This window comes from Zootermopsis nevadensis, unplaced genomic scaffold (genome assembly GCF_977971745.1).
Source record: "Zootermopsis nevadensis isolate Lab colony 2312 unplaced genomic scaffold, Znev_1.0 Znev_ptg000008l, whole genome shotgun sequence".
NCBI lineage: Eukaryota > Metazoa > Arthropoda > Insecta > Blattodea > Termopsidae > Zootermopsis > Zootermopsis nevadensis.
Genome location: NW_028259140.1, coordinates 2,493,703 through 2,516,456, shown reverse-complemented (window position 1 = coordinate 2,516,456; position 22,754 = coordinate 2,493,703). Strand labels below are relative to the sequence as shown.

The 22,754-nt window shown below is 39.8% G+C and overlaps 1 protein-coding gene across 15 annotated transcripts in view; it reads left to right on the top strand.

The window, feature by feature from the left end:
• Positions 1 to 22,754, top strand: part of ATP8B (ATPase phospholipid transporting 8B) — an 81,603-nt gene that overhangs the window by 43,201 nt on the left and 15,648 nt on the right. For 8 of the 15 annotated variants that reach the window (XM_022080915.2, XM_022080917.2, XM_022080918.2 and 5 more), the window contains 8 exons: positions 7,839 to 8,022; positions 18,405 to 18,463; positions 20,320 to 20,532; positions 20,650 to 20,855; positions 21,337 to 21,492; positions 21,682 to 21,856; positions 22,026 to 22,237; positions 22,581 to 22,743. In XM_022080915.2, coding sequence (XP_021936607.2) covers positions 7,986 to 8,022; positions 18,405 to 18,463; positions 20,320 to 20,532; positions 20,650 to 20,855; positions 21,337 to 21,492; positions 21,682 to 21,856; positions 22,026 to 22,237; positions 22,581 to 22,743 — 1,221 coding nt within the window. In that variant the 5' untranslated portion in view covers positions 7,839 to 7,985. Of the gene's footprint in view, positions 1 to 667; positions 689 to 792; positions 817 to 2,687; positions 2,708 to 5,966; positions 5,988 to 7,838; positions 8,023 to 11,918; positions 14,519 to 18,404; positions 18,464 to 20,319; positions 20,533 to 20,649; positions 20,856 to 21,336; positions 21,493 to 21,681; positions 21,857 to 22,025; positions 22,238 to 22,580; positions 22,744 to 22,754 lie in introns of those variants that run through there. The other 7 variants (XM_022080911.2, XM_022080909.2, XM_022080920.2 and 4 more) reach the window with 6 other exon arrangements.

Sequence of the window (22,754 nt, the reverse complement as noted above, 5' to 3'; positions counted from 1 at the left end):
GGGGAATTTCTTGACTAGATGAGAGTACTATTTGGTATTTTTATATTGGCAGTTCTTGTGGTTTTTCTACTATAAAAATTTCTGATTCCCCGTTGTCGTCAACCAATTTGTCGTCAAAAAATGACGTCATCAAACAATGTTACGTTATATTTGTTTACTCGGCATTGTTGTACCAACACAACAATGCCGAGTAAACAAATGACTTGAGTAAGACACTAAACTAACCCCCCCCCCCCCGAAGGGGGGGTTAGTTTAGTGTCTTACTCAAGATTTTAAAACGCAACCAACTCCCCCGAAGGGGGGCTGATTGCGTTTTAAAAAGTGGTCAAGTGTTTAACCCCCCGTTCGGGGGGGTTGGTTTAGTTTCTTACTCAAGATTTTAAAACGCAACCCCCCCCCCCCCCCCGAAGGGGGGATTGGTTGCGTTTTAAAAACTGTAGATTAGTTTCTTACTCAATATTTTAAAACACAACCAACTCCCCCGAAGGGTGGTTGGTAGCGTTTTAAAAACTTGACCAACCCCCCGGGGAGCTCCGAAAGGAGCGTTCTGCTCTAGTATTTAAAAAGAATTCGACTAAACTTTGCGAGATGATGTTAATACAACAATGACTCACACCGTGACACTTTTCAAAGAAAATTCGTGATTGTGTATTATTGGAAGCTCGACTGTTGGTTATCGAGTGTGGAGGTGTGTTAGTTTGTGGTCTATAACTTTGTGAGTGATACGGATTTTAATATTCCAGAAGTTACCTCGTTAACAGGGCTTATTTGCTTTCGCTGTGTGTAAAACATTGCAGTTCGACACATTCAAACCACGTACGTTTATTCTCGAAATCCGAAAATTCTGTCATAAAACGTTTCCTAAAAGAATACACATTGTAGGTTAGGTAATCCATTACTTGTTTTCAGGTATCGTAAACATCTTTGTTTTGGGGGTGATTGTTAAACACTGGCAATGCATTGTTAATAAAATGTTCGTTCGAATTGTTACTATGAAAGAAACATTTGAATTATACGATTCCTTGCCGCCTTTACTACAAATTTAGATTTGATCTGATGCTTCGCGAAGTAAACAAGTGTTAATTTTATATCTGTATTATTCACATTGTTTCATTTCGCTTTCTTTATAATTTAATTCTGTCTCGTATAAGAACTGTGTAAACTGATCTGAACCTCCAGACTGATAAGTGTGTTTGTTTCTATAATTTGGCCTTGCAACACTGTTTATTCCTGTATTAGAATAATTGACTTCTATTAACATTCGTATCCTTTTAAAACAAAGCACATCCAGCTACACAATAGATTGATTACACGTCTGTTATGGAACCGGATGGTTCATTACCATTTTCACAAGACTGTTGACTCGCTGTGTTCAAAATATTCTCTTCTCAAACAGATTCAGTCTGTGCCTTCCCTTTGTGTGTGATCAAGCTGTTGTATATACAAAACAACAATTTGAATTATAGTTTTATGTATTAACCCTTATCTTCTTAACAATATTTAATACGCAAGGTTACAAAACGACTTTTAAGTGTGTTATTGTAATGACCAGAAGGATCGATATCCTTATGTAAATGAATCAATGTCTTATGTGTCATCACTTGGAGTGATTACGTAATGGATTGGTATTTTCTTGTTGCGGTCTGTGAGGGACACCTTGAGACCCCGTACTATACAAGAATAGGTCTGATGTAGAATGAATGTCTTGCGTCTTTGGTGGATGTAATTTCTGTGTATCTCCTGTTTCAATCTTAGGAGCTGCGTAGTTTATCACATCTGGTAGACAGCAAAAGTCGTTTCGCCGCGTTTTAAATAAATTGTGTTGCCCATTAGCTTCGTCATGTCTGTCCGTCCGGATGTGATGTCTGTAGAACCCCTGAACTACAAGTTTATTTCATCATCATCATCTCCCCCCCCCCCCCCCAAATAACTTTTGAACCAGTTGAACATCATGCTGCTAGAAGATACCCCAGATTTGTTTTCTAATTATTTTTTTTCCCGTGTATCTCGTAAATTGACTACGTTTATTGAACGCAATTTTCAGTCGGTGTTTACGCTTTCTTGAAACCTGACAAATTTTATCGTAACATATTTGGTCTTATTGTAAGTCCCCTATAATTCTTTGAAGCCGTAGCTCGTCTAAATACTATTTAATAAATCAGTCCGTACCGCGAAGAAAACACTACACTTCACCATTACGTAATACAACTGGTTGACGCTGTTTAAGGAAATAATCCCTAAGATGGTAAAGTTGCGTCATATTGTGATATAATAAGTATATATTAAATCTTGTCCGTCTAATCACAATAATTCTTATTAAATATTAAAATATTACAATAATTAACATTTTAACATTTAAAATATCTAAAATATTAAATGATGTTCTTTATCGAAATATTCAGATTTTTTTGTCGAAATTTAAGTAATTTCTGGTGCCACGTAAAATACGATAGACCTATCATTGCAACTCCTTTCTTCGTGTTAAGGGTGTTGCATATCGGCAGTATTTTCAGTCTCTCGAAGACGATAATGTTTTATGTTTTGACGACATGACAGATGTGTCTTTTGTCCCATGGAAGATATGAATTATTAAATGTTTCGTCTTTTGTCCTTGGTAATCCTGGGAAACCATCAACTGGTGTACTAGTTTGTGTATGGCGGAGGTCCCAGACGGTTCGTCAGTGCGAAATAATTGATTACGCAACCAGTAAGTACTTCGGTCCGAAGTTATTTGGACGTTTTATTTCTTCCGACTTTCCATGTCAGAGGGTTAATATGTTGGCCATGACCTCGTGCTGAGTAGGTACTTTGCTCCGTGTCATTTAAAAGTTGGATTTTTTTTTATTTAGTGTTCTGTCTGACGACTGGTCCATATGAACAGGATCCTTCGATCCTTTTCTCGGACTGGGACCTGTTCATATACGTTCTTGGCAGATGATCCAGAAGTGGTTTGCCATTGCCTTCTTCTGTGTGTGACTGGAGTAATTGTTGGGATGCCACGGAGGAAAACTCCGTGTTGCCTAGACCACGGCCTTGCCCAACACAAGTTATAAATTCGGGCACCGCCGGGAATCGAACCCGAGACCCCAGGATTACAAGCGTTCTAACCGCTAGACCAGTTCTGTTGTTACAAGAAAATCGAGGGAGACATGAAATGGAACAGTGCGTCTGTTTTATGGACCTCTGTTTTGAGAAATTAATTCGTAGATACAGATCTAGCCTGTAGTTCCCTCTGGAATACTTGAGCTATAAATTGGGTTCGAATAATATTGTACGGTCAGTGATTACCAAAGCCCAATTATAATTATGACATTTGTTGGAATAACAGAAACCCATGAGACTTTTTATGACAACTTCTTTTCTGTTATATAGAATTTAAAATAGGTGTAATTGATTTCTGTAGTGTGCAGTTTGAACGGAAGCCACTTGAATAAGATGTATGGTTTGTGGTGGTTATATTATTATAGACGAACAGTGTAATTTCATAATCTAGACGCATACTGTACCACAGATGTATTTAAGTTCAAGAAATACTAACTTATTGCAGAGACTTGATTGCTTAAAGTGTTTTTGACGTAATTACGTCTATATTTTTGGGTCAGTATCATTCGGCAAAACGTGAAAGGAAAAAGTGTAACTGCATTGTTATGTTACCTTGGAAACGTCAATTGTTTACTCTACAATTTTGTTACCTGGGAAACGTCATCTGTTTACTCGGCATTGTTGTTACCTATAAAACATTACATTACCTTACATTACATTCATCTACCACAGACCCATCTTAAGCGTAACTAATTCAAGTTAAATAAGCAATGTCTTAATCAAACTTATCTCAATTGTAAAGCATGTATAAAGGAAATATTTAGAATAAAGCCAATATGTAAACTTCCTTTCCGTATAGACGTATTTACGTCAAATTCTCCGGAACCGTGGTTCCACTGTAACCTTTTTATTATTTTTCTGTAATAACTTTTGAAGTAATGGGCTGGTGAGATTTCAGGCTCTCGCGGTTCGACGTCTCAAGGGGAAGTCGTCTTTAATGGGTGGATTTTCATGAAACTTCATATAAACATCACACCATTGGATGTCACTTTTTGCCTTTGTACTTTTTAATTCTCCGTCATCGATGCTAGCAAGAAATTTTAATTTTTAGGTGGAGAAACACCAGATCTTTATAATGCATGTCCCTCAAAATTGTAGGGTAATTGTCTCAAAAAGTACGCTACTGTTTAAGACCATTTTTGTTTGCTGTAGGGTTTGATTCCCGCCGTTAAAATTTGGAAACGTAGTTACCGTATGAAATGTTGAGGTTATTTTTGTAAGCTTCGGTATGATGGAAATTGTAGTAATTGAATTTCATAAACGGGCGAATTTATTAACATGCAATGTCTGATATCCAGGTGAAACCGCGCTTATTAATTCTATTCACTTTTTTTGTGTTCTTGCCCAACGATTGTATGCTTTTTTAGTCTGAATGTAGCCTGCCTACTTGATCGGATTTTCGGCCGAGGTCGTTCTTTATTAGCCCCCCCTTTCCTACGAACAACAGGAGAAAAATGCTTTGAAGTTTACCACAACAGCATCATCTGTCTACCCGTTGCAACCCGCCGTTCGTAATTGTCACATCTCTCATTCGCGCTACGTAAATCTGAGCATGTCTACAAATTCGTAAAATGGCAGTGGAATAAATGATATCTGTTTCTGAGTGTGCGTCACCGTCTCTTAACCCTGATTATGGTGATGATGATATGATAATGGTAATAATAGCCTCTGATGTCATCAGAAATCTTACTCTTTTATTATTCTTAATTCCCATTTTGTGTGTGCTTTAAACCAGTGGTATTCAACCTTTTTTTGTTCGTGTACCCCCAGATATAATTTCTCTTCAACTTTGTACCCCCAAAGTTGTTGGTGTATAATTCAAGTTATACGTAGTATATAATCTACATCTAAAATAAATTAAATAAATTACGTTACTGATTATTCAGTGTTTATCATAAAATAATATTTTTTTTTAAATTTCACGTACCCCCTAAGATGTCTTCGCGTACCCCCAGATATAATTTCTCTTCAACTTTGTACCCCCAAAGTTGTTGGTGTATAATTCAAGTTATACGTAGTATATAATCTACATCTAAAATAAATTAAATAAATTACGTTACTGATTATTCAGTGTTTATCATAAAATAATATTTTTTTTAAAATTTCACGTACCCCCTAAGATGTCTTCGCGTACCCCCAGATATAATTTCTCTTCAACTTTGTACCCCCAAAGTTGTTGGTGTATAATTCAAGTTATACGTAGTATATATTCTACATCTAAAATAAATTAAATAAATTACATTACTGATTATTCAGTGTTTATCATAAAATAATATATATATATTTTTGAAATTTCACGTACCCCCTAAGATGTCTTCGCGTACCCCCGGTGGTACGTGTACCCCAGGTTGAATACCACTGCTTTAAGAAATGTCAGGTTTACGCATGAAATTTTTAACGGTAGCATAGCGAAATGTTTCGTTGTGAAACCCCGAAGAAATCTGATACGAAGACTTGACGTGCTGTTCAGAATTTAGCATCTGAGTTTATTTTGTTTACGTATAACTCACGTGAAATTTGCATGAGGAACACGAAATTATATGCGTGATGTTTCCTGATTACGGTCTGAGAGTTCGTTCTCTGCGCGGTTTGTCAGAATCTGTATGACGTGTCCGGAATACTTAGGTCGCAATTTCTTAGACTGGTTGAGAGTAAGAACTCAGCAGGAGTACATCACGTATGTGAACTGAGCAACTGGTCGTAATTGAGAAGGCAAGTACCAAGTTGTTCTTTGCAGATAATAAAACTAAAAATAGTCACCACAGTGTTTGATAGACCTCTACATCATTACGACCCGAGCTCTCTCTTTGTGACTTGTAACTTTAAAAGGCTAAACGTGTTATTTGTGCAGAGTTAACATTATGAACGTGTAATGGAAGAATCGTGTAAGTTTGCTGAACGGATTTTGATTAAATTTGGTATTAGGAGTTCTACACTAAAAGTTGTGAAGTGAGTTTGAATTTGGATAGTGCTGTTTAAATATAAACCTGTATAGTGAACCAAAGCCGCGGTGGTCTAGCGGTTAGAACGCTGGCCTTGTAATCCTGGGGGGTCTCGGGTTCGATTCCCGGCGGTGCCCGAATTTATAACTTGTGTTGGGCAAGGCCGTGGTCTAGGCAACACGGAGTTTTCCTCCGTGGCATCCCAACAATTACTCCATTCACACACAGAAGAAGGCAATGGCAAACCACTTCTGGATCATCTGCCAAGAACGTATATGAACAGGTCCCAGTCCGAGAAAAGGATGGAAGGATCCTGTTCATATGGACCTGTCGTCAGACAGAACACTAATTAAAATTAATTAAATTAAATAGTGAACCAGCGCAAATCGAACTTTATATATCGGTTTTGTAAATAAAGTAAATTGTCGCACGAGAAGTTGTGCTTGGCACAAAGTATAAATGTCATTAACATGTACTAGGTTTTCTGTGTCGTGAGTATTTCTAGCTTTCGGTAATGTTAATAGTTCTTTGACAATAAATTTTTGTCTGGAATTCAATTTATTTATTTCCTTCTTTGGCAAATGAGAAATTCTCCGAATTGAGCAGAACGAATACTTGCCTTCGCTGTGCACATAAATGTGCGTTACGTGCATCTCCCCCCCCCCAAAAAAAAAATCATTGAAATAGGGGTGTGTAAACAGCGACGAATCGAGCTGATTGTAACGTCTTGAATATTTTTAACCATATTCTAGGTAGTTTTTCTATCGACTGGTGTGGATGTGAAGTTCCAAGTAAGCCGTATTTGCTTTCTGTATAATTTTTAATGTGTAAAGTTATTTTGTGCTCGCCCTGTATTCATTTGGTGCCCTACAATTTTAATTATGGGCATGTGAATTGCCCAGCTTTGCTTCCAATTGTCACTCGGTGTTCGCCGTGAGGTGGCAGGCGCCCGGCCTCACGAGACGAGGTAGTGCACGGATTTCGCCGATGAGTGGCCTACATATTGACGTTTATGACCTTTAGTGCTATGCACGTATATAGTCTGTCGCTATGGGAACACGGGATACCGCGTTGAGAAACAGCATCGAAATCTCGTCGTTTGTTCGAGGTTAGGGCAAGATGCAAGGCGAGAGAACTAGTATTTTTGTTCGGTGAAAGTTATTGCCTCGCCCTATTAAACTGCGAGAATCATCTTGCAGATTAACTTCTGTAGGCCGCAGTTCAGTAATTTCCTTGTTATGCTTGTGATTAGCAAGTCAGTTGTCGATATAAATTTATTAGTAACTTGGGGGGTAAATATTGGACTTCTCTGCCTTATCTTTTAGTTCTTCAACCGAAGAGCTCGGCTCGGGGGTGAGTTCCCGAGGTATCCAGTTCGAATATTTGCCGGACTGTCTAGCGTTGACCCTTTGAAGCCCAGACTCCCGCGAGACGCAACTCCGCCACACCCCACCACAGCCTCCCCGAAAGTCTGGCTTGCATTTCTTATTGCCAACGCCAACATTTAGTCTCAATTTCTTCCGCTTTGCATGAACGGCGCACCTGTACAGTCAAGAGTGACGGACATCGGCTGTTATATTAGGAGTAAATTTGATTTATTTGTACTGAAACACGTTCATACCTTTTTTTGTCATGTTATAACGAGTTACAGCTATGATCCGATGTTTTGACGAAAATGTGGCTTGTAATATTTTTGCTGTGTGCCAACGTTTAGGAGAGGAACGTACTGCCTCCATCTTCATGACACTTGACCTCCGTCAGAAATGAGTTTTACTTGTTTGTTCTTTGTTGCAGCTGAGTTGTGATCGCTAATTGTGGTCACATGGCCGTCCACTGGCAATCACCTTCCCCGCCGCCGCCACCTCCGCGACCTCCCTGCTCCCGTCTCCTGCCGCCTCCGTCATCGCCCCCAGACACGCGCAGACCAGCATCAGTAGCGCCATGGCAAAGAGCTCCCGACACAAGGCACACCCACAAGGTACGTTGAGTCCGCTTGTCGTCGTTCACTTCGCCGTACCCAGTGACCAGAAACGCAAGCAACTAGATTCGGGAAGGTACCACCACCCTCGTGTAAAAATCTGCTTCATTCGTGTCCCATTTGACTAAGTAGTCTTCGTTATTACAGTAAACTTTCGTCCAACGCGGGTGACGCGTTCCACCAAAGCGGCGAATCCACGTTGGACGAAAAGGGAACGCTATCTTGCTAAGTCAAAGGAAATAAAATACACGTCCTTAAATTTTATACAATTATATTTATTTTTAAAAACTTCGTATTATTATAGAGATCATCGGAAAGTTAAGCATTAAAACAGGCTTTAAAATAATAGTATTTTTCATATGGTGCTACAGGGTGTTTGGCAGACCGCGTATAATAGAATTTTTGAGTTAAAGGAGGGTTCACTGTATTCGGAATGCCTCGGTAGTTTCCGGAATGCCTCGGTGGTTTCCGGAATGCCTCGGTGGTTTCCGGACAGCGTGTTTTGTTCACAGTTCTGTGGAGCGAAATAGGTACCTTTATTCTGCACTGTAGAAAAATTTTCTGCTGAAAATCATGATGTTCGCATCCAAGTCATTGGCTGGAATTTCGTATGTATGCATGCCAAGGACGCGAGACGTGGAATGCGAAGTGTTTCACCACGTCTGAATAGCACGACTGAGCGCCTTGCAAGTTCATCAGCGGAACACTTAATGCACGTTAACTTTGGTGCTTAAGTATCTTCATTGCTTAGAGTAAACGCAAAAAGACTGTCCGAAGTTTCACTCCCAAATCTACACTCAGCGAATGTTGGAATTTAATATTAAGGATTTTGCACTAAAATATATTCTTATAATTTAGGAACTTCTTTGTATGAAACTCGACTTTGACGTAAATTAATTTCTCAAAAGTGCGTCTCACAAAAATACTGCGTAATGTAAATCAGTTTATGTCACGTGATGTCTGTCCAGTTGATGCCCGATGTACACATTGCGTAGGCGAAGGGCAGAAGTTAATTTTGGACGGGGGTACATGTCACGTGGCAAAGAAATTTTTAACTTTATTCGTAGAATTCACGCTTTATCTCAGATACTTCTGGACGGATTTCGATTAAAACTCTGTGTTTATTTGCAGCGGGGGGGGGGGGACGACCTTTTTCGATTAATTTAGTTTGGTTCGTATATCTATCAAATATGACGCACAGTGATGCTAACTTCTTAATACATGGTCTCTGCTCGAAATACCCTCTTTTTATGGTATCCTAAGGTTTATTGACGTGTTCAGAGGAACTCGTCGATGGACCTTATTTTGAGCGCGTTGAGTTCAGTCACTTTGTTGTGTAACATAAAATGCGTGTATAAATTTCTTCAAAAACTTTTTAACAATCTTATTGGGTTACATTTCTTCCACTCCTTGAGATATCAGGTTCATTATTAAGATGGCCGTCTTCGCCCTGATGATGGAGGCAAGATACTCCTTCGAAACGTCGTTTGATATCTATCAGACTAAACGACTCAGCAACTCGGAAGGCAGCCATCTTCATACTTCTGACTGTTGCTTCAAGATGGGTGGCATATGAAGTCGGAAGATGACGTATTTGCGATCGCATTGAGTCTTGTGTCTTTTGAATTAAGGAAAGTGCTTTGTCGTACGAAACAAAGAACGGGCTTATGCTCGTTTTGTTCGACGTTTGACATTTTGACGACCACAAGAGGAAAATTAATATGATACCGTCAGGTTGACATTCAGAAACGACCTTTAAGTACTTTTGTAAATGGACATGAGTTATAAATTACCGTCAGTGGCCTCGTGGTGTTTTAATATTTACATATAAACTCTAGGAGTGATTAAGAACTTATTTCAGTGATGGATTTAGACTGGACTCTGTTGCTACTGTTATTAATTATTGCCAACACATTACAGCACCAAATGAAAATTAATTTAAAAGCATAAACGTAAAACTAAATTAAATTAATAGTGGTAGTGCCTCATTAACATATAAACAAACCACTTATTAGCTTGTGATACGCGTTTCGGCTGCAAAGGCCGATTTTTAGTGTTAATGTTTAATGATTATTTATTTATTTTATCATGCCACGGTGAATTGCAAGTTTTATTGAATTATTTTTTGTTTGAAGTTAGCTTACTGACAACACTCGCCCTCACGGTGGAGGCAGTGAGCACCTCCGAAACGTCGGTCAGTTTCTAAGAAACTACACGATGCAACATCCCAGAAGACAGCCATCTTCCTTAAATCACACGTGAACAGGAATTGGCTTTAACTCATTGAATGTCACTGGGTTTCATTTTTAAATACTGAGACATATTTTTATCTGAGAGTTTGGTGTATGTTTAATGTAATTTCATGGTGTAATTTTGATGGTAATAGTTGTGTAATGTTTAACATATTTTGTGTTCAGAACGAGCTGTTAGTTTTTTTTTTAAAAAAAGGCTGGCCCCCTTCGACTTCGACTCCACAAAACCTTGTTGTGTGATGCAAATACTCCACTTCGCAGGGGCGCCATCTGTTGCTTTGGGCCTTATGTTATTGATGACTTGTGTGTCGCTGAATGTTCATGGTACCTGCTGCTTCTATAAATTATATAAGCATCATTTGCCCCTCTCACATTAACGTTGGTCGGTGTTGTCATCGGAGGATTAAGCCATTAGCCGTGTTCCTGTGTCAACACCCATTAATCTGCCTTCTTCGAATACATCTTCTCTCGCCAGTCCTCTAGTTTGTTGTATGTTTTGGAATCGACTGTAGTTCCTGCTGTTTTGTGTGTGTACTCGCTCATTTTTTTCCAACTCAGAATTTTGTTTTTTTCTAGTTTCAACCAATAAATTGTTTTCATTTATAATCTTTCTGCCCGTGAGTCGATGGAAAAAGGTGAATGTGGCCCAGGGTATGGTAAAGTTTGTGAACCCCTATCTTGAACGGTGAGGAATTGGAACAGAAACTTGTTCTGAAGAAAGACGACGGCAGTGAAGTGGAACCTTACCACCGTGTTTTTTACCTTCAAGATCGTCCCGACTGGGACAGCACTTTCGTAGTCGAGAGAGATGCTGCTAACAGCATCTATCGATACAGTAAAATAAACTATTGAGGCAGTCAATCCTAGGCGGAATCTTTAACCCTTTTAAGACCCAGTGGTAACTATATGTACCACCTGCTTCACACAGTTAATAACTCTGCGTTTTGTATGTATGGGTTTCGGATTGTTTTCAGTGTAAACAGCGATTATTTCCTTAAACAGCGTCAACCAGTTGTATTACGTAATGGTGAAGTGTAGTGTTTTCTTCGCGGTACGGACTGATTTATTAAATAATATTTAGACGAGCGTCGGATTCAAAGGGTTAAGCAGCTATCACACAGCCAGAACGATCATTGACGTATTAACAATGTGAGCTACTGACAGCGTCGTTAAATAAATTACGCACGAATAAACAAACCACCGTCTTATGTAGCAACAGGCCTGTAGGATAGGTGGGCAATTTTTAAACTCTTTTGAAGTACAGAGTTAATAAACATTATATTTAAGAATTCAGTCCGTACCACAACGCGTCTCCATTGCAAGGATCACTTGGTTTATGCTATTTAGGGACATAATAGAGGTTTATTATGAGAAACACATCGGTATACTTCGTGGGCAGAATTCAGAGTTACTGAATGATAAAACAGATGACATCTAGTGACCGCTCAGCTACGTTGTTAGTAAAGGGGCTTTCAGTATCAATATTGTGTCCAATTCGTACTTTGTCACACCTGTCTTAACAGTATCATCTGGTTCCGTTTTTAAGTTGGTATTACTTGTGTTTCGCGGGAGAAATCCCTCGTACTGCGCAACTGTTCGTTGCGACCTCTCTCGATAAAACGTCGGAACTAGCTACGTCGGCAAAGGAGTTGTCTTTTTTTCCTCGCGGTGCGTGCGTCCATCCCACCTTCAGTGCGTCAGTCTGTAGGAATCGTCGGTGCTAAAATAGCGTTTATAGTTGGGATCTTGCCGGCTGCATGTGTAGAAAAGTATGCCGTCCGGTGTGTGAGATGCTTAGTTCGCGGTAAAGTTTTTAAAAGAACACAGTGACTTCAGCAATAGCTGATAATTTGTATGAACGGGCGAATAGAAATATCTGTAAGCGTATATTAAAACGTTTAATATCAGCGTACGTGTTATATACCTTTTCTCGTTGGTCTGAAGTACGTTGTTATAATGCTGTGTGTGTGTGTGCAGCGTTCTGCAGGTGTAAGGAGTGGTTTCAGTGTCCTGTGCAAAATGGATAATGGTTTCTTTAATTTGCGCCGCTGTGAGTGAGATTGTGAGGTTCGGCATATCCACTCCTTCAACCGGATCCCACTAGTATTGATTATGCTTCTACGTGCTTTTAACGGCTCGTATACGTTGCATTACCACTTGCTATTGTTTGATTTGCCGTAGGAATGCAATGTGTAATGATATTGGCCTATACTGAGCCATCCCTAACATACTAAAGCATATAGGCGTGACTTTTATAATGATTCTTACACCCTACAGATCACGCATGAGGTGTTATCTTTTTCAAGATCAATAAGTGTTTTTGAAAGGGTTGTGTTCTTAAGGAAAATAAGAGCTTGATGGTGTGTGGAGAAATTATTTTTTTTTTGTAACTGGCAGGAGGTTGCTGCAGTATGCATGAATTTTGTAATGTGACCATATAAATAATGATAGGTTCTCTTTAATTGGTAATGCTAGAATTATATTCAGAACTGATTCCAACAATGTGCAGTAAAATCAAAACCTGTCGTACTTTGACGAGTTTGGTTCCAATTGTTTACGTTTGAAGTCATCTTTAGACCACGTACAATGGCAACATTTTGATCATAAGTATTTTATCACCGATTAAAGACAATATTTATCACTTGAACCCTTTAGAACAACCTCTAAGACCTATATAACTGTTTTCTGTTTACATTTGTGGTGTTATTAAGATCAATATTGGACAGTGCACCGTGTAGGAAGGAACCTAGATAATTACTCAGAAAATTGTACGTTTTATTTGGTGCCTAGACTTTGGGTGATATTCCCGGTAAACTGTATCATTCTGTGAACTACTTTACTTGAAGGATACGTGTGAGTACAAATAACTTCACTGTGGCGAGTGAAGAATGCCTATTATTGGAATCCGTAATAGAGGTCAAGTATGTTTAACAGTCTTCTTATGTGTTACGTCACTCCAGCGTAGGAACTGTCATATAGCATGTCTGTAAATCACATCTGACAAGATGCGGTCGTGATGATGTTTTTTCCTGCTTGTTTTAAATTTTAATTCCGAATTTCCAAATACTCATTTTCAATAGGCGTCATTGTATATGAGGAAAATTGGCCACAGAAATTGTGACCTCATTACAAGACCGGTCGCTGTTCTGCCAGCCTTGTGACGTGTCATGGCAGCAATTTGTGTTTGTTACGTGCAGGCGTAAAACAAGATTTTATTTTGGAGATACTTTATTGTTTGATTACACGATGTTCAAAAAAATAGTACACAGTGCGTCACAGTGAACGAAACTTCCCATCAAATCTGAAGTGATATAATTTATATCAACCGTAACTACGTCAGCGAGTGCCATGTTTTCTTAGCAGTCATGAAAATATGTATATGACGATGACTCTGATAGATTTAGACGCTCTATGCAAAAAGCACGGCAGACGACGATGTGGCCAATTCTGTCCATCTGTTCACAAGTTGAGGCAGCTGCCAGCTTTCACTTCCCGTGAACAGTCATGAAACGATTATATTCAAAGGTATTTAGAGACAAACAGACGAGATAGTTGAGCTTCGTTTCGTAATTCGGTCCAGTACGTTCTCCATCATGCAGCATTAACGGATATTTAATATGGATTTTTTTTTATCTTAGATGTGAATTTGTAGTCGGAAATCTTTCTTCGAAGATAACGTCGTAGTATTTGGCCAAGTTGTGTGTGTGTTCTCGTTGAGCGATTTGTAGTGCAGGTTGCATCCATGTCCGCTCTCCTAAGGGACGAGTGAAGTGTCCTATTAGAAATGAAGAAAGTGGAAGATTCTTTGGAGCTGGAAGTGTTTGAAATCAAGGATAGTAACGGTGGAATCGAAATGCCGGAAGTTCCAGACTTAGGGGAAGACGACGATGATGACGACGAAATGGGCGGGGCATGTGCCCGCGGTCGTAAAAGGAGAAAGAAGAAACGTCGAAAATGTAAAAGGAGCCCTTCTGTGACAGCTGCAGTGACCCTGGCAGAACCAGAATGTGACGATGTCGACGGCGACCATATGCAAGACCCGGAAGGACCCGGTGATGGCCGTGGCTCAAGAAGAACGTCGGAGAGCACTCCCGGAAGTCGCAGGCCTACAAGTCTACGCGAATCTCTTTTTTCCGTTCTCGGCAAACTTGTGGTTTGGCGTCGAGGAACCGCGAGGTACAGGAACGGCTGTAATGGCGGCAGCGCTCAGAATATGGACTACCTCAGAGGCTTTGTTTCGACCGGTGAGTAGACTTCTTCAAAAAGTGTGTTTCGGTTTATGTAATGTCGCCGAATAGGGGGCATTGCTTATTAGTAAGGAAATGGCTGCAATGCATTTGTTTCAGGATAAAAAAAGACTTGTTTGTAATTGGAATAAATCTTGGATCTGATTAATTCCGTCTGTCACGTGTGTTTGTATGCACTTGGAAATACTCTGATGACGCACGTGAGGAAGATTGCTGGTCTAAACTGGGCTTCTGTCTGCCAGTTTGCTTGATTTATCCGTAGGGAGACGTAGTTAATTCGTCGTTATTAAATCTGTTTTTTTTTGGAGACACGCATGCGTAGAAGTGACTGGTGCGTTAACCGCTTCTTGAATTTGAACGTGTGTGGCCTGTTTTGTAAGGTAAAACGTGAAGTCCTTGACAAAGCCCAGAAACATACAGACTTAAGGGGGAGTGGAGGAAGGTCTATACCTCCACGCATTCTTAATATCGGTTGGACGTCTCGGCCGCTTTATCCCCGATGTTGGATAGGAAGCTGGGCGTGCCTCAGTTGGTTTCGACGTTGTGGCGAATAGAGAAATCGACCCCTGCTGGGAATCGAACTTCGGTCGTCCAGTCCGTACAGACTAAGGTAACCTGATTCCCCCCCCCCCCCGTGATTGGCAAGGTTAATTGATTATTCGGAATTGGACAGAAATTTTTACCAATCCCGGATTCACCCTGGACGCGCCCACACTCTTCGCACGCCTAAACATTGGGATCGTGGGTTTGAATCCCGTTTTGTGCGTGGATGTTCTCCCGGGGTTTTTGTTTTTATATTTTATATTCCTATTTGTGAAATTATAAGCCGGGATAGCTCAGTCAGTATAGTGACTAGCTACGGGCTGGACGACCGGGGTTCGATCCCCGACGGGGGCAGAGGATTTTTCCTCTGGCCTCTGCGTCTAGACTGGCTCTGGGGCCCACCCAGCCTCCTCTACAATGGGTATTGGGGGTCCTTTCCCGGGGGTAAAGCCGGCCGGGGCGTGATGCTGACCACTCACCCCCATCTAGTGCCGAGGTCAAGGAAGAGAGGAGCTATACCTCCTCTCACCCCAAAACGCCTACATGGCGTATAGTGGGACAAACTTTACTTTTTTACACATCTGTGAAATTAGATTGCCTTGCGATGTAGCGATCATCTCCACAAGGAATCTGAAGGTCTGTCTGAATTTGTTGCTGAAATATTTATTTTTCTAGGAAGCGGGAGGTCGTATCGGGCTGTAACACCGGAAGGAACGAAAATATTTTTTCTTGTTTCAATATCACAAATCTTTCTTCAAAACCTTCCTGCCTTAATCTGTACTTCGCTGTCGCAGAGTTTTGAAATAAGCCATTCCTTTAATGCAGCCGATCTCCTGGCATTTTCAGAATTTGTTTCCGTAGAATCTGTTATTTTCAAATTTGGTTGTAGGTTTGTGTAAATTCTTCGTCGAGAATTTTCGAGTTATTGTTGCTGTTGAATTTTTGCTTTCGTTAAACAATTTGTAATTGGCTTCGTACAGAAGAAAACTTTTTTTGTTTTGTTTCGACTTTGCGTTTTCTACAATATTTTAACCAGATTTCTTTATTTCAGAATCTTTTGTAAACATTAAAGCATACAGAAGTGTAAAGTTACTTATCTGCTCACCAGGACGAAGACCACTATGACATGCAGGGACTTATTAACTCAAGTGCTTAGAATTTGTACCTTTTGTTTCCAGATAAACTTTTTGCGGGTCTGGTAAGGTAAAAGTAACCAAACTAGAATGTGTAAAATGTACTTAATTCCCTTTTTAGATCTTGGAATATTTGTGACCTCGTTTCAAATTACAATCTGGTATTCAGTCGTGTTTTATTTTATTTTTGAATATATAACCACATCTTATAACTTCCGTTTTTGTAGACGACGATAAAATGTTAATGGGAATAAGGAATTCATGTACCAGCCATGGTTTAAAATCGAAACTTAAGCCAAAATGGCATCCGTTGAAAATAACGATGAATATCGGGCTAAATTCATAAAGCTTGCTTCCTATTGAACGAACATTTATTCGTAAAAAAACCGTCTGTCTTTGAACTGTTTCTAATACGACAAAAGAATGTGATTTAGTGAGCGAAACCAAACATGCATCAGCGTTAGAAAATGTCAGACAGGATACAGAAAGTGATTAATGGCGTACTTACTTAAGAATCTTAAGTAAGTGGTTTTTAAGGAGGACAAAAGAGATCGGTGGCCCTGTGATAAGAAGTCAGAGGATGTTGGACGAGAGACGTAAGATGGGGGTTTCTTCCACATCGCCATATCGACCGAGGAAGGGTTTTAGGACCGTAATGTGTCGCCTGGTTGTCGCCGTCATCGGCGCCGTCGTCCTGGGTACGAGGTCATGCTTCGCCTTGCTAATTGTTACGTCGGCGCCAAAGATTTCATTTACCATCAGCGCAGAATTGTAATCACTAAGTGCGTATGTCATCTTGACATGAAGGCAAGAGACCACTTTAATTAATTATTTTTATAAACATTCTAATTATTTCCCGGCAGGTAATTGTAATGTTCTCACGCTTCTTAAATCTGCGATCACGTAACGGTGATACGCAGTTTATATTAACGGGAAAATTATTCGGATGATGAAAGACGTTTTCACTTTCGTAATAGCGACACAGTCGATTCTGTGAAAAATGACAGTGAACCAGTTCGTCTCTCTTCTTCCTTTAATGTATAAATTTAAAGCGTGGGTGGGAAATAGTGTTCGCCCTTTAAAACCCAGTGGTAACGATATGTACCACCTTCTTAGACAGTCAGCAACTCTTCATTTTGTATTCATTTATTTGGATAGATCTCACAATGAACAGGGATTATTTCCTTAAACAGCGTTAACCAGATGATCTTTGTAATGGTGAAGTGTAGTGTTTTCTTCGCGGTACGGACTCAGTCATTAATATTATTTAGACGAGCTTCGGCTCCAAAGGTTAATTAGCGTTTTAGTCGTATTATTTCCTTAAACAAGGTTAACCAGTTGATCTTTGTAATGGTGAAGTGTAGTGTTTTCTTCGCGGTACGGACTGAATTCTTAAGTTTCATTTGAAAGAGCTTCGACTCCAAAGGTTAATTAGTGTTTTAGTCGTATTATTTCCTTAAACAAGGTTAACCAGTTGATCTTTGTAATGGTGAAATGTAGTGTTTTCTTCGCGGTACGGACTGAATTCTTAAGTTTCATTTGAAAGAGCTTCGACTCCAAAGGTTAATTAGCGTTTTAGTCGTATTATTTCCTTAAACAAGGTTAACCAGTTGATCTTTGTAATGGTGAAGTGTAGTGTTTTCTTCTCGGTACGGACTCAGTCCTTAATATTATTTAGACGAGCTTCGGATCCAAAGGTTAATTAGCGTTTTAGTCGTATTATTTCCTTAAACAAGGTTAACCAGTTGATCTTTGTAATGGTGAAGTGTAGTGTTTTCTTCGCGGTACGGACTGATTTATTAAATAACATTTAGACGAGATTCACCTTCATAGGGTTAAAGTGGATCGTAAAGAAACTATGGCCAATGTAGATGTTAAGATGGTTTATGAGTAATGAATTGGAAAGGAAATGTAAGGAAGAGGTTGTGGCTTATTTTAAAGTAAAGACATTTGCCTGGAGGGACTGAGGAAAGTCACTTACAACCTAGAAATGATATCCAGCCTCCGGGCCGAGGTTTTAACCCGACACCAAATGTCTTAGTTTCATGACAGATAATCGTCTCAAGAAGAAACAGTTCCCGAAACGTCGCGCGTATCAGATATATCTGAACCAGTGGACAGTGCCTAACACTGTGTGTGTGTGTGGGTGTGTGTGTCTGAATGTCATGTTGGTGGGTGTAGCAGTTAATATGATTGTTTCCTTACAGATACGGATAGGCGAATCCGGGCCAATGACCGTACTTACAACTCACAGTTTAACTACGCGGTAAGTGAAACTCCAGTGACCATTCACAGGTTGTGGTTAATTGTTTTTGTGGCTGGGTCAGATCAGCGTCCTGAGTGACACGCTACGTTTATTGGAAACTTTATCAGGTTTCGTGAAATGAATATGTTCGAATTGTAACAGGATTATTTGAGTGCAGAGAGAGAGAGAGAGACCTAACGTTTAAGCCAAGCTGATGAATGTGCCATGTGAGTACTGGGAATTTGCATTTAAAGAATTAATGAGGCGGTCGGCGAGTGCCTCGGAGGGATACTCAGACACGCAGTTCTTGTAGTATGCGGTTTCATTAACGTTCCACCCCCAAAGAAAGTTGACAGTGCGTTCAGACGGTTGTCTGTTTCAATAAAATGGACGCCTTGATTTCATACATTAATTTTTGCGACATTTCTGCTGCGTATTTTTGGGTCGTGTTCCTTATAAATTTGTGCCTTTTTTGTGAAATTTTTTTAAGAGCCTTATCCGAGAAAACTTGTTTTATGTCTAAAGCTTAATGTTCCTTACGTAAAATGTGTTCCTGCCCTAAACAGTTCTACTTTTTTTCTCGTAGATGGCATAGGCAGCTAAACATAAACATTGTTAATTTCGCTTTTGTATTAGACTTTACTGTCCGGATAACTTCACCGCCTCTGATCTTGATCGCCCAGAGGTAATGTCGGATAGATTCGGCTCACGAAAACTGAACCCTGGAAGAACATTAACCACGAGGCTGCCATTCAGAATTGTACCAGTCTGGTGAAGTCAGTTGTCTTGTTGTGGAGTTTAAGGTTTCCACGACGACGAAAGTGTGAGTCGCTGTATCCGGGATTGTGACGTCATGTAGTCTCGTAGGATGTTTGCCCGCATTTCGTAGGAACATACTGCCCCCATCTTCAGATACTGGTACCTTAAAACTGTGATTATTTATTGCAGTTTGCTCATTCCACAAGTGGTCTCTCATTCAGATGTTGGTAATTATGATTTTAAGTAGCATAGAAATTAACCTTAACCAATATTTATTTTAACATTGTCTTTACAAATCAAATTTTGGTACGAAATTAATACAATTTCTTTATAAAGGAAATTGAGTATGAAAACGTTGTCATGGAAACTGAAGCCAGATTCATACTAAATGCACCAACACAAAACCAACTGCCCGATATCCTGACTCCCGCCAAATACAGACGCCAGACCCCACCGTAGACTCATCTGCATTTTTTTTTACTATCAGTCGATGCCTTTACAACTTCATTTCAGTTTTCTTCAGTCACACAAATGGCACATTCATAGTCTTACGTGATGGGGATTGGCTGTTGTATTAGGAGTAGATTATTTGCGCTTATGTTGTGAAAAAACAGTATTATTCTTTTTATTCCTTCAGTGTCATCACTGTCACCCATTATCTTCACATTTTTGTCATTAATTCCAGTGACAATTTTGCATTGTCCTTCTCTGACTTCTACAGTCATCAGTTTGATGTCCTTTTTTTTATTTTTTGACGTAAATACGTCTATAAGGAAGGGTCATTCGGCGAAAAAGGGAAACGAAAAAGTGTAACCTGGTTACCTACGAAACGTCGTGTTTACTCGGAATTGTTGTTACCTATAAAACATTTCATTACATTACCTTACCTTACATTACATTACATTACATTACATTCAGCTACCACAGACCCATCTTAAGCGTAACTAATTCAAGTTAAATAAGCAAAGTCTTAATCAAACTTTACTCAATTGTAAAGCATGTATAAAGGAAATATTTAGAATAAAGCCAATATATAAACTTCCTTTCCGTATAGACGTATTTACGTCAAATTCTCCGGAACCGTCGTTCCACTGTAACTTTTTTTTTTTTTTTTACAGAACAACTACATCAAGACGTCAAAATATAGTGTGGTGACGTTCCTGCCGCTGAATCTGTTCGAACAGTTCCAGCGCCTCGCCAACTTCTACTTCCTGTGCCTGTTGGTACTGCAGGTGATTCCAGCCATCAGCTCGCTAACCCCAATCACCACTGCTGTGCCTCTCATCGGCGTCCTAGCACTCACCGCGGTGAAGGATGCCTACGACGACTTTGTGAGTAACATTTGGTGCCATCAGCATTTTTTTTACAGTTGGTCTAACCAGTGTTTTGTGTGTTTACATTATTTTTAGCAAATTATTTCACTCGAATTTTTTTATATTCTGCGGCAGCAACGTCACATGAGTGACTCTCAAGTGAACAACCGCCGGTCTAAGGCTTTACGAGATGGAAAGCTTGTGGAAGAGAAGTGGTCGGAGGTGCAAGTGGGCGACGTCATACGGATGGAGAACGACCAGTTTGTGGCAGCCGACGTGTTGCTAATTTCCACTAGTGAACCCAATGGGCTCTGTTTCATTGAGACAGCAGAGTTAGATGGGTAAGAATGGGATTGTTATTTTGAATAAGTAATATCTTATTAATTAGTCATGAGTGTTGAGACGTATCACATTGAGGGGAATGTAGAATGTTGCATGAATACTTCAATTAACTCTGCTAACTTTGTTCTAACTATGAAATCCCCCCCCCCCTTTTTCAGTGTTGTAATAATTTGTGGGTTATCGGGGCACGTCACTTTAAAAATAGGTTAGGTTAGGTTAGTTTAGTTGTCATTTATTGAAATAAAATATATTAACTTTCAAGTATATGTCATTTATCCACACATTAACCTAACCTAACCTAAACTAACCTAAACTAACCTAACCTAAACTAACCTAACGTAACCTAAACTAACCTATCCTAACCTAACCTAACCTATTTTTAAAGCGACGTGTCCCGATAACCCACTAGTACCAATTTGAGTCGCATGACTGAAAGTTCTCGCCAGTGTGTATTTACTATAATTATCTTATAATTCACAGGGAGACAAATTTGAAATGCCGTCAGTGCCTCGTGGAGACAGCAGAAATGAGTCAGGATGACTCATTATTAGGGGCCTTCAATGGGGAGATTGTTTGTGAAATGCCAAATAATCTTTTAAATAAGTTTGAAGGAACTTTGGATTGGAAAGGAAAGAGGTATGTCTTAAGTATTCATAAATTTTAATTTGTGGTACAAGAAGATGTATCGTGTTTGATAATGGTTGATCTGTCGTATCAAATTTGTAAATTCTGTTACTGTGCAGTTCATAATATCTTATGCCTGTGCAGTGAGGTGTCAAACGTACTGGATATTTAAGCAATCGAGCATCTGTGCCTTACCTACAGGTTCTCACTGGATAACGACAAGGTAGTTCTGCGTGGCTGTATCCTACGGAACACGCAGTGGTGCTACGGTGTCGTCATCTTCGCCGGAAAGGACACTAAACTCATGCAGAATTCGGGCAAGACGAAGTTCAAGCGCACAAGCATCGATAGATTGTTGAATTTCATAATTATAGGGGTAAGGGCTTAATAAAGACGTGTTAAAAAAAATGGCAGTCCCCGTCAGCAAAATAAATATTTTATTCCACTTTTTATGTTTCAAGGTCATGATGGAATTGTGTCTGAAATATCGAACTCTGGCAGATCTAAGTAGATTTGTACGAGCCGTAATAAATGTTTTTTTTCAGATTGTGTTCTTCCTGCTGTCCATGTGCCTGTTCTGTATGATAGCGTGCGGGATTTGGGAGACCATTACGGGCGTGAATTTTCAGGAGTACCTGCCCTGGGATTCGCTTGTCCCCACAGAGCCGCTCAGTGGCGCTACTATCATTGCACTACTCGTCTTCTTCTCATATGCCATAGTGCTCAACACCGTAGTGCCTATATCTCTCTATGTCAGGTATAGAAACCATAGATTATCATCGTAGTACTGGTTAAGCTCAAAGGAATGGAAAGGAACTTTCTACTTGTAAGATTTGAGGTTTTCGCAGCGGAGAGTATGAAGATTTCTGGGTTATTGCGCTGCGTAGTCTGGTAGATGTTAACCAACGTTTCGGAGGTCATACTGCCTCCGTCATCAGGGCGATGAACAAATTGGCTGACATTTCAAAAGTGGTTACTTACTGCCTCTGAAATACTGATCAGTGCAACATCCCAGAAGACTTGTCATCTTGCCACCATGAAAATCTGAAATCTCAACTATCGTAGCTTGCTCGTTAATGTAAACTTACGTACTGTTTCAGTGTGGAAGTTATTAGATTTGCACAGAGTTTTCTTATTAACTGGGATGAGAAGATGCACTACGAAAAGACCAACACGTCGGCCAAAGCGCGAACAACCACCCTCAATGAGGAACTGGGTCAAATTGAGTACATCTTTTCTGATAAGACCGGAACTCTAACGCAGGTAATCTGTTA